This window comes from Anolis sagrei, chromosome 6 (genome assembly GCF_037176765.1).
Source record: "Anolis sagrei isolate rAnoSag1 chromosome 6, rAnoSag1.mat, whole genome shotgun sequence".
Lineage (NCBI taxonomy): Eukaryota > Metazoa > Chordata > Lepidosauria > Squamata > Dactyloidae > Anolis > Anolis sagrei.
In genome coordinates, this window is record NC_090026.1 from 57,542,607 (window position 1) to 57,557,233 (window position 14,627).

General features: G+C 42.5%; 1 protein-coding gene across 10 annotated transcripts in view; it reads left to right on the forward strand.

The window, feature by feature from the left end:
• The window catches only part of FHOD3 (formin homology 2 domain containing 3), a 496,353-nt gene that overhangs the window by 66,218 nt on the left and 415,508 nt on the right, over positions 1–14,627 (forward strand). For 9 of the 10 annotated variants that reach the window (XM_060781410.2, XM_060781412.2, XM_060781413.2 and 6 more), the window contains exon 3: positions 255–319. In XM_060781410.2, coding sequence (XP_060637393.2) covers positions 255–319 — 65 coding nt within the window. The remainder of the gene's footprint in view (positions 1–254; positions 320–14,627) is intronic. The other variant, XM_060781411.2, reaches the window with a different exon arrangement.

Here is a 14,627-nt window from a genome sequence, read left to right on the forward strand (position 1 = left end):
TTTTGGTTAGCAGTCCTGCTGGCACAAGGGATTAACCCATTGCGCTACCGGGGGCTCCTGAAAGGCAAATACATAAAATTGCATAACTATTTAAGTCTTGCTAGTTAGAAATGAAGAACCATTGCAGATTTGTGCATATTTTTTGTGGAAAATGCTTCATAATTGCTGAGATTCAGTTGTTCATTTGTGAACTTTTGCTTTAACTAGTATGTGGTATGCTAGCTGCATTTTTTTTCTTTCCCTTTTCCCTGAAGCAGAAGCAAAAAACACAGTATAATCCTAAGGACCCAACTCTCAGTCAGAGTCCATGCTTGTATCGGTAAGTGTATATTTAAATATTTAAATTTGAAAGGTGTGAATAAGTGAAATGCAACAGAAAACATAAGACTGTAGTGACTCTGTATTTTTATTTATTGTATCTGTGCTTGTATTCATTACATTCACTACAAATAGGCATTCTTTATTTTTAATGAACACAAACAAAATAATTTTATTTCTGTTCTCTTAAGAAATAGCTTGGAATAAACTGTTTCATCATAGCTTATGTCTAGGGACTCGTGATTATGCATGTACTTTCTCAATTATTTTACAAGAACTGTGCCTCAAATTATACATGTAAACCTTTCTTCTGCATGTATTGTAGCTTCATATTTCTGGATGAGAACAGGAAGTTATATGTATAGAACTGTGGTTCATAGCCCTAAATTGCCAGGCTATTTTACATCCAGCATTTTGTTTCTAAAAGCGAGCAACTGTTATTGTTCCAGGCAAGCATGACAACCAAAGCCATTTCATGTTGTTTTTAGTCCTCTGTATTTAGCACTATAAGCAGAGGAGGGCATACTGTCTAATCAACAGCTATTATTAGCTATTGTTAACACTATTCTCCATTGGTTAGTGATTAGTGACTTTTAAAAGTAATCTTGGCTAGTATCTAGCATTATGCCTTGTGAACATCATTCACAGGCGTTCAGAATTGAAAGTGTCTCTGATGTTGTTGAACTGCAACTCCTAGCAACCCTATATTTTCCATGGCAAAGAAGGACGGAAGTTGCAGTTGAACAATACCTTAAGATCTGATTAATTCCAAATCTATTATAGGTTATTTGCACTGTGTCTCAATACATTCAGTAAACTTTTGATCTGTTGAAACAATTTATTATTGCTTCAATTTTAACTCATAAAGCAGCAGAAATGCAGTGTAGATTAAAATGGGGAGTTGTCTGTGTGACATGGTGACAAAATTTCTTTTTGCAGATGTTCAAGACAATTGCAATAATATTTGTAATAAACTTTTTCTTTGTCAGCCCATTTTACCATATGTATTTTTTCTTGCTAGATTAGGCAAAGTTTAGATGGAGAAATAATGATCTGCAGCAAGGAACTGTATTTTAAAGGAATATAATTGCTTTGAACTATATATCTCTTGGCCAGGCAAACCGCTATTATTGCTGTGTCAGTGACTGGAAATACTCAAGAGCAGCGGTTCTAACCTGGGGGTCGCGACCCCCAGGGGGGTCACTGGGCCATTTTCTGGGGGTCGCGAAGGCACCTCGGTTGGCCCTGCCCCTGAAAATGTCTGCGCGAGGCCTCCCTTGTGCTCCCGCCGGCTGGCAGGGGCACAGGAGAGGCGGGGGTCCCTTGGTGCAAGGCCTTGCCTTGACCGAGGCCTCCCTTGCATCCTTCGCACTCCCGCCAGCCAGCAGGGGCGCGGGGGAGGCAAGGGTCCCTTGCTGCAAGGCCTTGCCTTGTCCTAGGCCTCCCTCGCGTGCCTTGTGCTTCCGCCGGGCAGCAGGGGCGTGGGGCAGACGAGGGCCCCTTGCTGCAAGGCCTTGCCTTGTCCTAGGCCTCCCTCGCATCCCTTGCGCTCCTGCCGGCTGGCAGGGCCGCGGGGCAGGCAAGGGCCCCTTGCTGCAAGCCCTTGCCTTGCCTGCGGCCTCCCTTACGTCCCTTATGCTCCCGCCAGCCGGCAGGGGCGTGGGACAGGTGAGGGCCCCTTGGTGCAAGGCCTTGCCTTGATCGAGGCCTCCCTCGCATGCCTCGCGCTTCCGCCGGCCGGCAGGGGTGCGGGACAGACGAGGGCCCCTTTCTGCAAGGCCTTGCCTTGTCCTAGACCTCCCTTGCATCCCTCGCGCTCCAGCCGGCCGGCAGGGGCGCGGAGCAGGCGAGGGCCCCTTGGTGCAAGGCCTTGCCTTGCCCGAGGCCTCCCTCGCGTCCCTCGCAGTCCCGCCGACCGGCAAGGGCGCAGGGCAATAATGTAGGCAAAATGTCTGGAGAGAATGCTACTGGAACATCTTCCTCACACACACCCCCCAACATGCCTGCATCCAGTCTTGGCTTGGATTTGTAGAGGGAGTGTGTGTGTGTGTGTGTGTGAAAGAAAGAGAGAGAGGGAGAGCACATGCAGCAGAGAAAACTTGTGTTTTAATTTGTGTTTGCATATTTTTTAGGTTTTAAATTAAATTCAAAAATATTGCAATGGTTAAGCGGCTGAGGGGAAAAGGAAGGGGCCTGAGGCTGTTAGGAATTGTGGGAGTTGAAGTTCAAAACACCTGGAGGGCCAAAGTTGGCCCAGGCCTGGTATAAAGAAAGAATGTTTATGTGTGTGAGAAGAGACAAAGCACGCGCGAGTGTGTGAAGAGAGGGCCCCTACATCTCCCCTAAATCACTGTCAGTTCCTCCCAAACCCCTCCAGTATTTTTTGTTTGACATGGGAGTTCTGTGTGGAGGTCTCAGTGGTCTGTGGATGTCAGAGCCGAATCGGTTGAAGGTACTGCAAATCCCATCATCTGTTTTCCATGCTCCCCCAAACATATTTTTTCTGATTAATCATGATGCTTTAATTATCTTGAATTTGTAACAATGAAAACACATCCTGCATATCAGATATTTACATTACGATTCGTAACAGTAGCAAAATTACAGTTATAAAGGAGCAACAAAATAATTTTATGGTTGGGGGTCACCACAACATGTGAAAGCATATTTAGGGGTCACGGTGTTAGAAAGGTTTGAGAACCACTGCTCAAGAGTATTATATTCCTGTCAAAGGGAACCAAGTGAAACCAGTCTCCAGATTGTTCCTTATGCATGTTAAATTCTGCAGACTAAGCGCAAGTGATTTTGCCTGTGTGATATTGAACTATGACTTTCTGCACTGAATGTCTTTTTAATGAAACATTTTCAGTGTTACTACCCAAGTTAAATTAAACTGGAGATACCAGGGATTGAAAATTGAGCTTTTGTATAAAAGGCAGCTACAAGAATTGAAAAAGGGAGAAATTACCAAAGAGAAATTCACAGAATATTCTCAGGCTTTCTAGAAAGATTAAAAACAACAAAAACGTGTTTTTGGTTATGTCCATAGCCAAAAAAAAAAAAAAAAAAAAAAAAAAAAAAAAAAGAAAGGAGGGGGAGGGGAAATAACAAGGAAATGTTAAGTTAGTGTAGACAGATAATGGTACAATTTTAACAGAGGCCAGAGAAAAGGCAAGAACACTTTCTGTGGCTCAGTCTTCACCCAAAAGGTTAACAGTACTTAAATGAAGGAACAGAGGATGCAATAAGGGAAATTCAGCAAGAATAGATAAGTAGGCTGTATGGGAAAATCTGACTAATCTAAATGAATTCATGTCTCCAGAGCCAGATGAATTACATTCAAAGGTATTAAAAGAACTGGCAGAAACAAGTTCAGAGCCACTGGCAATTGTATTTGAGAATTCTTGGAGAACAGAAGAAGTTCTGGCAGGCTAATCCAGTAGAAGAAGTGCCAGACTAATCAGATCTTTTCTTTCAATAGAGTTACAAGCTTGGTAGATGCAGGGAATGCCGTGGATGTAGTGTATCTGAATTTCAGTAAGGCCTTCGACAAGGTCCCGCATGACCTTCTAGCAAACAAACTAGTCAAATGTGGGCTAGGCAAAACTACAGTTAGGGGGATCTGTAATTGGTTTAGCAAACAAACCCAGAGGGTGCTCACCAATGCTTCCTCTGCATCCTGGAAAAAAGTGACAAGTAGAGTGTCGCAGGGTTCTGTCCTGGGCCTGGTTCTGTTCAACATCTTTATTAATGACTTAGATTCCCAAACTCAAGGTAGAAGGCATGATCATCAAGTTTGCAGATGACACAAAATTTGGAGGGATAGCCAATACCCCAGAAGACAGGAGCAGAATTCAAAATGTTCTTAACAGATTAGAGAGATGGGCCAAAACTAACAAAATGAGGTTCAACAGGGACAAATGCAAGATACTCCACTTAGATAGAAAAAATGAAATGCAAATATACAGAATGGGGGACGCCTGACTCGACAGCAGTACCTATGAAAAAGATATTGGCGTCCTCATGGACAAATTAAGCATGAGCCAACGATGTCATGCTGCAAAAAAAGCCAGTGGGATTTTGGCCTGCATAAATAGGAATATAGTGTCTAGATCTAGAGAAAGCATGCTACCCCTCTATTTGGCCTTAGTGAGACCACATCTGGAATAGTGTGTCCAATTCTGGGCACCACAATTGAAGGGAGATGCTGAGAAGCTGGAGGTGTCCAGAGGAGGGTGATTAAAATGATCAAGGGTCTGGAGAACAAACCCTATGAGGAGTGGCTTAAAGAACTGGGCATGTTTAGCCTGAAGAAGAGAAGGCTGAGAGGAGACATGATGGCAATGTGTAAATATGTGAGTAGAAGTCATAGAGAGGAGGGAGCAAGCTTATTTTCTGCCGGCCTGGAGACTAGGATGTAGATCAATGGCTTCAAACTACAAGAAAGGCGATTCCATCTGAACATTAGGAAGAACTTCCTGACTGTGAGAGTTGTTCATCTGTGGAACTCTCTGCCCCGGAGTGTGGTGGAGATTCCTTCTTTGGAGGCTTTTAAGCAGAGGCTAGATGGCCATCTCTAAGGGGTGCTTTGAATGTGGTTTTCCTACTTCTTGGCAGTGGGTTGGATTGGATGGCCCATGAGGTCTCTTCCAATTTTATAATTCTACTAGCTGTCCCCTGCCATGTGTTGCTGTGGTCCAGCCTGGTGATCTGGAAAATAAAGTAATGAGAAAGTGTTGGTTTCTAATATATGTAATTCCTTTATGCTTTATGTAAACAGTATTTCTTGTTGTTTCTTTGTCAGTGTTGATGTGGAGAGTGTCTGGTTTGCCTACTCTGGAATATGCAACATATCATAGTCCTTCTTTAAGGGTCTCTTTCAAATCTATGATACTATATCTGTGTGTGTGAGAGAGAGAAAATCATATCTATCTATCTATTTTTATGACTGGATGGCTCTTTGTCAGGAGGGCTCTGATTACATTTTCTTGCCCTGGTGAAGAGAGTTGGACTGGATGGCCTTAAGTATTTTCTGTTGGTCATGGGGGTTCTGTGTGGGAAGTTTGCCCCATTTCTGTCGTTTTTGGGTTTCAGAATGCTCTTTAATTGTAGTGAAGTATAAATAATAGGAACTACAAATCCCAAATATCAAGGTCTATTTCCTCCAAACTCCATCTGTGTCCATATTTAGGCATATGGAATTTTTGTGTCAAGTTTGGTCCAGATCCATCATTGTTTGAGTCCACAGTGCTCTCTGGATGTAGGTGAACTACAACTCCCAAACTCAAGGTCAATGTCCACCAAACTCTTCCAGTGTGTTCTGTTGGTCATGGAAGTCCTGTATGCCATGTTTGGTTGAATTCCATCATTGGTGGAGTTCAGAATGCTCTTTGATTGTAGGTGAAATATAAATCCCAGCAACTACAACTCCCAAATGTCAAGGTCTATTTCCCTTAAACTCCATCTGTTCATATTTGGGCATATGAAATATTCGTGCCAAGTTTGGTCCAGATCCATCATTGTTTGAGTCCACAGTGCTCTCTGGATGTGGGTGAACTATAATTCCCAAACTCAAGGTCAATGTCCACCAAACCCTTCCAGTTTTTTCTGTTGGTCATGGGAGCCCTGTGTGCTAAGTTTGGCCCAATTCCATCATTAGTGGAGTTCAGAATGCTCTTTGATTTTAGTGAAACTATAAATCCCAGCAACAACAATTACCAAATGACAAAATCAATTTTTTGAGTGGAGGACATAAATTGGACTGTTAGGTGTCTTGTGTTAATTCCCCCAGTGGTTTTTGAGTTCTGATGGTAGCACGAACTAACATTACATTTTTATTTATATAGATGATTCTATGACTGGAAAAAGGCAAATGTTGTCCCTATTTTCAAAAAGGGGGTGGGGAGAGAGGACCCAGACAATTACTGTCTAGTCAGCCTGACACCAATACCAGAAAATATTCTAGAACAGATCATTAAACACACAGTAAGCATTTAGAAATCAATGCTATACTCACAAAAAGTCAACATGGGTTTCTCAAAAACAAGTCATGCTACTATATACTACTATATATTACTATAACATTTTTTATCCTTTTGCCAAAGCTACATCATGGCTAATACAAAGTTTTTGATCCTGCTGAGAACTTTCCTCAACTTATATAATGGATTGCAGGTTATCAGCCTAGAATGTTTAATGACCTTGAAGGAGCTGGGGGTGGTGACGGCCGACAGGGAGCTCTGGCGTGGACTGGTCCATGAAGTCACGAAGAGTTGGAGACGACTGAATGAATGAACAAATACTTAAAAGAAAATTAAGACAAAATATAACTCACTGAATAAAACTGAAATACCTGAACCATTTGAATACCACTGGAGTATAGTGTTGGGGAAAGTGGAAGGCAAAAGGAAGAGGGGCCGACCAAGGACAAGATGGATGGATGGCATCCTTGAAGTGACTGGACTGACCTTGAAGGAGCTGGGGGTGGTGACGGCCGACAGGGAGCTCTGGCGTGGACTGGTCCATGAGGTCACAAAGAGTCGGAGACGACTGAACGAATGAACAACAACAATAGTGTTTTGCAACCTTTAAAATACAACTGAAGAATTTGGACATTGTATTTTGGCAAGTTTTCTGGAACAATTAATTGTCTACAGCAGGGGTCCTCAAACTAAGGCCCAGGGGCCGGATACGGCCCTCCAAGGTCATTTACCCGGCCCTCGCTCAGGGTCAACCTAAGTCTGAAACGACTTGAAAGCACACAACAACAACAACAATCCTATCTCATCGGCCAAAAGCAGGGCCACACTTCCCATTGAAATACTAATATGTTTATATTTGTTAAAATTGTTTTTCATTTTAATTATTGTATAGTTTTAAGTCTTCTTTTTTTGCACTATAAATAAGATATGTGCAGTGTGCACAGTAATTCATTCATGCTTTTTTCAAATTATAATCTGGCCCTCCAACAGTTTGAGGGACTGTGGCCTGGCCCTCTGTTTAAAAAGTTTGAGGACCCCTGGTCTACAGTATGTTTCACTGGGGAGTAAGGTATTTTTGTGTGTTGGCTAAAAACTGTTTTGTGAAACTCTCTCTCTAAAACTTTTCCCACCAAAGAGTAGCATGCTAGCAAAAAGATGGTGAGGATGGAGGGTCAGAGGTTTCTTGCTACATTTGTGTGACATACATACACTGTAGCCAACATGCTAATGTATTTTCGTTAGTGCTGTCAGCCCTAATGAAAAGGGGGAGCCATTCTAAAAAAGAACTATAACATTCCCTATGATTATTGGCATATCAAAGCAACATTATTATTGTTATGTGACATCTTCCTGATTAAGAGACAAGAGCCAAGATTCTACATCAGATGGGAGTTAAGGTAATGATTCTCCTCCTATACAGGGCACATATTGAGTCATTAAGAGAAGAATGGACAAATTTAATTTATACTTAATCAAATGGTACTCAAGAAGTTATCTTTATTTGATTCAAGGCACACATGCACAAGTAGGACCTATATGAAGAAGGACATCAGGACACAATGGTGAGATGACTGACCAACCATGGTGAGATGACTGACCAACCACAGGGGATCAGCTCCTCCAGACCTGCCCCACAGATGTTCTGAAAATCACAGGATCTCCTCCCACTCCCAGTGCCATACAGATACTGCAAACCAGTTTCCCCAGAGTTGAAAAAGCGAAATAGAGCAACAGAACAGAGGAAGAGATACACAGATATGGAAAGGACATAGAGAACTAAATCCAGAGAAAGTGTCATTGCCTAGTTAGGTCATTTTCTGGTTCACATTGAGAAACTATTTTAAACATGCCCCAGAGGAAAAATGTCAGTTACCCACATAAACCAATGGGAAAATCAATGATGCTAATGCAATGGTAATGTTCCTAGATATTAACATGTCTACCCCCGAGCAAACACTATCAGCAGAACTTCATCATCTTAGCTCAGATGGAGTATTTTTCTAGGAGAGTTCAGGCAGTGAATCTGCTAATGCGCGTTCCAACTCAAATACAGTTCATTGTCCCAATATTTCAGATTGGAGTAGATAGGGGATGGGAGAAAAGAGCTCGTGACAGGCCTGCCATATGACTCACATTGAGTATTGCATTGAGATGGGTGTCAGGCTTTAAGAGTGGTTTACAGCAGCCATAATGGGTTTGGGGATGGCAGTGTAACATACAACAACCGTACAGTGTAGGTCATTGTAATTGCACCTTCCACTGCTATAAATTACAGAATAATTTATAGCAGTGTAGTCTGGTGTTCATTCCAATTCGGTGGACGTGGTGAGGCTAGTTTGGATTTTCTGTTCAAAATCCTCCATATAACATGCCACAGGGAGCAGCAAAGGTCAGTCTATTTCAGTTGCCTCCTCATATCTCCTCCCAGACTACTTATTTGCAGGAAGAAGCCTCATGTTTCAGCCACTTGCATGCAACTAATTCCCCAAACACATAAAGGTGCACTGGGAAAAATACAAGCCAGAAAAATAATGTTGAAGAGTAGGCAGAATATGTGCTACCAAATCACAGTTTCAAGATAACCTTGGATTCTTTTTGCTGATCTTTCAAAATAGCTTTATGAAAAGGGAAACAGAAAGAGAACACAAGGACTAAGGGAAGAGCATTGGGGAGGAGTAGAAGCAGAATACATATAAGCATAATAATTCATATCCACAATATTGGATCCATAGTGATTCAAATACACAGAACCAAGTATTTTTATTTCTTTATTTAGAACATTTATAGCCTGTCCTTCTCAACCTCCAAAGAGGGACTCAGGATGGCTTCTAACAGGCAACTATTCAATGCCGACACAATATAATAACATAAAATACAATTAGCATACATTAAAAACAGTTATAAATATACACTGAAACAGTTTGCCGGTTCAAATTGTCATCCAAATCAGTCCATTGTGGACCACCAAAACCTTATATTCACCAGTAAATCAGCCTATTCTGCAAACGCTTGATCCCACAGCCAGGACTTGAGTTTCTTCTGGAAGATCAGGAGGGATGAGGCAGATCTAATCTCATAAAGAAGGGAGATCCACAGCTGAGGGGCCACCACAGAGAAGGCCCTGTCTCTCGTCCCCACCAAACATGACTGCGATGGCGGTGGGACTGAGAGCTAGACCTCGCCAGATGATCTTAAGGTCCTTGGTGGTTTGTAGAGGGAGATACGTTCAGACAGGTAAACTGGGCTGGAACCATTTAGAGCTTTTTAGGTTGAATTGTGCCAAGAAGCTAATAGGCAGCCAGTGGAGCTGGCATAACAGAGGAGTTGTACGCTCTCTGTACCCTGCTTTCACGAGCAAACTGACTGCTGAGCGTTGGAACAGCTGAAGCTTCCGAGCAGTCTTCAGAGGCAACCCCACATAAAGTGCGTTGCAGTAATCTATTCGGGATGTAACCAGAGCGTGAACCACCGTGACCAAGTCAGACCTTGCAACATATGGGTGCAGTTGGTGCACACGTTTTAATTGTGCAAAGGCTCCCCTGGCCACCATCGAGACCTGGGGTTCCAGCCTCAGCAATGAGTCCAGGATCACTCCCAAGCTGCGAGCCTGTACCTTCAGGGGGAGTGTAACCCCATCAAGCATAGGCTGTAACCCTATACCCTTTTCGGCTTTACGACTGACCAGGAGGACCTATGTCTTGTCTGGATTCAATTTCAGTTTGTTCGTTCTCATCCAGTCCGTTATAGCCACCAAGCACCGGTTCAGGACCTGGACAGCCTCCTTAGTTGCAGGTGGGAAGGAGTGACAGAGTTGGACATAATCTGCGTACAGATGACACTGAACTCTGAAACTTGGGATGATCTTCCCCAACGGCTTCATGTAAATGTTAAACAACATAGGGGGCAGTACTGAACCCTGAGGGACCCCACAGTATAATGCCCATGGGGCCGAGCAGGTGTCCCCTAGCAACACCTTCTGGGAGTGACCTTCCAGAAAGGACTGGAGCCACTGTAAAACAGTACCTCCAAGGCCCATTCCCACAAGGTGTCCCAGAAGGATACCGTGGTATTGAAGGCCGATGAGAGGTCCAGCAGAACCAAAAGGAACACACTCCCCCTATCCAGTTCCTGACATAGATCATCCACTAAGGTGGCCTAAAACCAGACTGCACTGGATCTAGATCATTCGTGTCTTCCAAAAATCGTTGGAGTTGCGAGGCCACCACACGTTCCAGGACTTTGCCCAAAAAGGGGAGATTGGAGACTGGCCGATAGTTGACGAATTGAGTGGGGTCCAGTGATGGTTTTTTTCGACAGCGGTTTTATTACAGCTTGTTTTAAGCTGGCTGGAATTTTGCCTTCTTGAAGGGAGGCACTCGCCACCACCTTCACCCACTCTGCCAAACCCACTCTGGCTTCCCTTACCAGCCAGGATGGGCAGGTGTCTATGATGCATGTGGTTGCTCTTGCCTCTCCAAGAATCTTGTCCACATCCTCGAGCTGACCAAATGAAACGAATCTATTGAAACCAGACAAGCAAGTGCTCGTGTTACTGTCAGAGTTATGTGTGTGTGGTGTGAAATATTCAAATAGTAGCTAAAACTAATGTGTACAGCTTTCCAGTAGAGCAATGGTTAACTGCATAGAGTAAGATTAATTGCTTATTTATTTATTTCGTATCAAAAACATTGCATAAATTAGTATAAAACTGATACAAATAGAAGGTGTGCAGGCGGCTAAATATCTTTTGACCAAAAATGGGCAACAGCAATGGCATTGTTTGTAGCTTCCAACAATTCCTCCTCTGTACATGAGGCAGGGCACAATGGACAAGCATACAGATGCCGAGTTGTCAGTTCTTCTCCAGTCACACAAAGTATGGGATTCTTTTAGGTAGTGCCATTTTGCCAGGTTGTCTTTTGATCTTCCCACTCCACTTCTCGGGGGGGGGGGGGCAGTTGGGATTTTCTGATTTAGTTGCCCAGAGGGATACCCTTGCTGTTGCTGGAGGGATGCCAAGAGGAGTGTTAGTTCTCATAAAGCTTTTCCTTGATTTGAGTCTACTGGGAGGAGGCTGGTAGCCATGTAGTGGATGGCTTTCACAGTGTTCAACCTTATTTCTCTCACATTTAGCAGCAACTTCCCATCGCACATGGGGGGGGGGGGGTGGGGGCAGTTCCAGCTAGCTTGTAGAGTTTATCAGCAGGTGTAGGCTTAAGACATCCTGTCATTATTCTGCATGTTTCATTCAATGCTACGTTCACCTGATTTGCATGGGCAGACTTATGCCAAACAGGGCGGGCATACTCGGCAGCTGTGTAAGACAAGGGCGGGGCTGATGTTCTTATTAATTTTGGGTCTGCACCCCATGTGCTGCCAGTAAGTTTTTGCAGGATGTTATTGTGTGCAGCTACTTTGTGCTTGGTGTTCAAGCAGTGTTTCCTATATGCTAATGTTCGATCTAAGGTGACACCGAGATATTTAGGATGGAAACAATGTTCAAGTCCCGACCTTCCCAAGTGACTTTCAATTTCCTGTTGGCTTCACAGTTGCATAGATGGAAAGCACATACTTGTGTTTTGGCAGGGTTAGGCTTCAGGTGGTTATCTTTGAAGTAGCTGGAGAGATCTTTCAAGGCATTAGTAAGCTGGATTTCAACTGTTTCAAAGTCTTTTGCTTGTGTTGCTAGGCCAAGGTCATCAGCATATATAAAACTCTTTGTGAGTGGTGGTTGTTAGTAAAGATATTAAACAAGGTAGGTGCAAGAACGCTGCCTTGGGGTAAGCCATTCTTTTGCCTCCTCCATCTACTTTTCCTGCCCTGAAACTTCTCATAGAAGCTATGATTTTCTAGGAGAGTCTGGATAGTTTTTGTGAAATCATAGTGTTAGGTAATAGAGTAGACTTTCTGTAGCATTTTCCTATGTTGCACCGTGTCATAGGCTGCTGTAAGGTCAACAAAAACTGTTCCAGTAATGCAATCTTTCTCATATCCTTCCTTGATGTACTCGATCAGATCAAGAATTTGGGCTGCACAGTTTTGCCCTGGTCTGAAACCTGCTTGTTGTGTAATAAGCTGAGGTTCAATTACAGGTCCTAATCGATTTAGTAGTATCCTCTCATATACAGGGTGAGGCAGCATAACTTCCTTTTTTAAAATGCGCGCCAGTCAGTCGGTTGAAGACGTAGCAGAGCGCTAGTGATCTCGTTCAAGAGAGGGGAGCATAAAGTTTTGTCCTTACACAGTTCAGTCGCCATCATGCGTTGGAACAGTAAGGAGCGTGCTTTTGCCGTTGAGGCCTACTTTTCGAGCGGATTTGGAGTGGCCGGCCCGCTCTCCAGATTTGGCCCCTTGTGATTGTTTTCCTATGGGGTGTTTTGAAATCCCGTGTTTATGTGAATCGTCCAAGGACCCTACAAGATTTGAAGACCAACATACAGGAAGAAATTGCCAACATAACGCCTGCTATGCTGGCAAGAGTAATGACAAACACCAGAAATCGGTTTACTCAGTGTATGGAGAATGGAGAATCGGGGACGTCACCTACCTAATTTGATCTTCAAAACTACGTAAAACAAAACTTTAGGTATACACCTACATTTTAAAAATAATAAAAAATTCTGATTCATACAATGGGTTTTGTTAAGTTTTGAAAAAAGGAAGTTATGCTGCCTCACTCTGTACTTTACATAGGAGTGAGATAGGCCAGTAGTTCCTGCCATTGGAAGCATCTTTACCTGGTTTTAAAATGGCAATTATCTTAGTTCTCCTACATATTCTGGGAATCTGTTTGTGTGCCAAGCATTGATTCAGCTTTGGGCCCCAAGTGTTTGATTTGTTCCATCATTAAGTCATCTAGGCAGGTGCTTTACCAGTTTTACATTGCTTAATAGCTTCTTTGAGTTCTTTTAGGTTTATGGGAGATGTCAACTGGTGGGTTTCAAGTTCTGGCACCCTGTTGATTTTCACCTTTACTTTCCTGCAGTTGGTTTCCCCATTCTGAAGTCGCTGGTGTGCTATCTGGTCTGGTATTACGTTTGCATGTCCACAATTGACCAGAGGGTCACTATCCAGGCGTCTCAGGAATTGCCAGGCTCTTCGGCTACTCTTAGACATGTCAAGATTCTCAACTTGTTCTATCCAGCGGTCTTTTTTAGCTTTAGCTATGGCTGTAGATAATTTTTGGCCTGCTGCTGTAGTCTCGTTGCTGTATGGATACTCTTGAAATAGTCTGAGATATTCCTGTAGTTTTGCGATTCTTTGTTTAGGTCTGGTAGGTAGCTTGTATGACAGCCTCTAGGGATTGAGGGCCTTGAAGATCTTTTCACAGCTTCTACAAAAAGATCATAGCCTTCTATAGATGATTCTATATCAGAAATAGCTGCTTCTATGTAAACTTTGTCCAGTTATCTTTACTGAAATGATATCTTCTGTGGAAAGGGACATTTTGTGGTCTTACAGTTGCATATGTTTGGCAGCATATTGGTCTCTGTTGAGTATTAGGTATTGGGTTTAATACCCTTTTAATGTAATGGTGGACTATGCTGTCACTTACAAAAATCAGATCAAGGTTATAACCACACTTTCATCGCCTACTATTAATTGATGGTGGTAATTTACTGTCGTGGAGGAGTCTCATTTTACTATTGTCGGCCCACATTAAAACTGCTTCGCCATTCCTATCATCTTCATCATAGCCCCAGACACAGCTATGGCTGTTGAAATCTCCCACAATAAAATAATATTAATACCAAAACCTGATAAAGATTTAACAGACCCAGGATCATATAGGCCCATATCATTAGTTAATCAGGATGCAAAGATTTTATCTGCTATAATAGCCAATAGAATGAATAAATGCATGTACAAGTATATTAAAAATGATCATTGAGGGTTTGTAAAAGGACAACAAATGTCAAATTTGATAGGGAGAGTATTAAACAAAATTTGTGTAGTTCAAGAGAGGAAGATAAAATTGGGGATATTATCATTAGATATTTTTAAAGCTTTTGATTGTGTGAAATGGTGGACATTAAGGGAGATTTTGAATAAATTTGGAATGGGAAGTAGAATAAAAGGATAATTAGAACAATATCATTCAAGAAATTCAGCAGTAGTAACTATAAATGATGGAGTGACAAAAGAAATAAAAGTGACAAGGGGAACAAGACAAGGTTGCCCTCTATCACCAATTTTGTTTGCCATGGTGATATACTTATTTGCAAATGCCATCAGGAAAGATAAGAATTTATTTAATGTTATGAAAAAATTTAATACTAAGCTCTGACTGAAAGCAGTGGAAAACAGCCAGAAATAGCAAGTTTATGT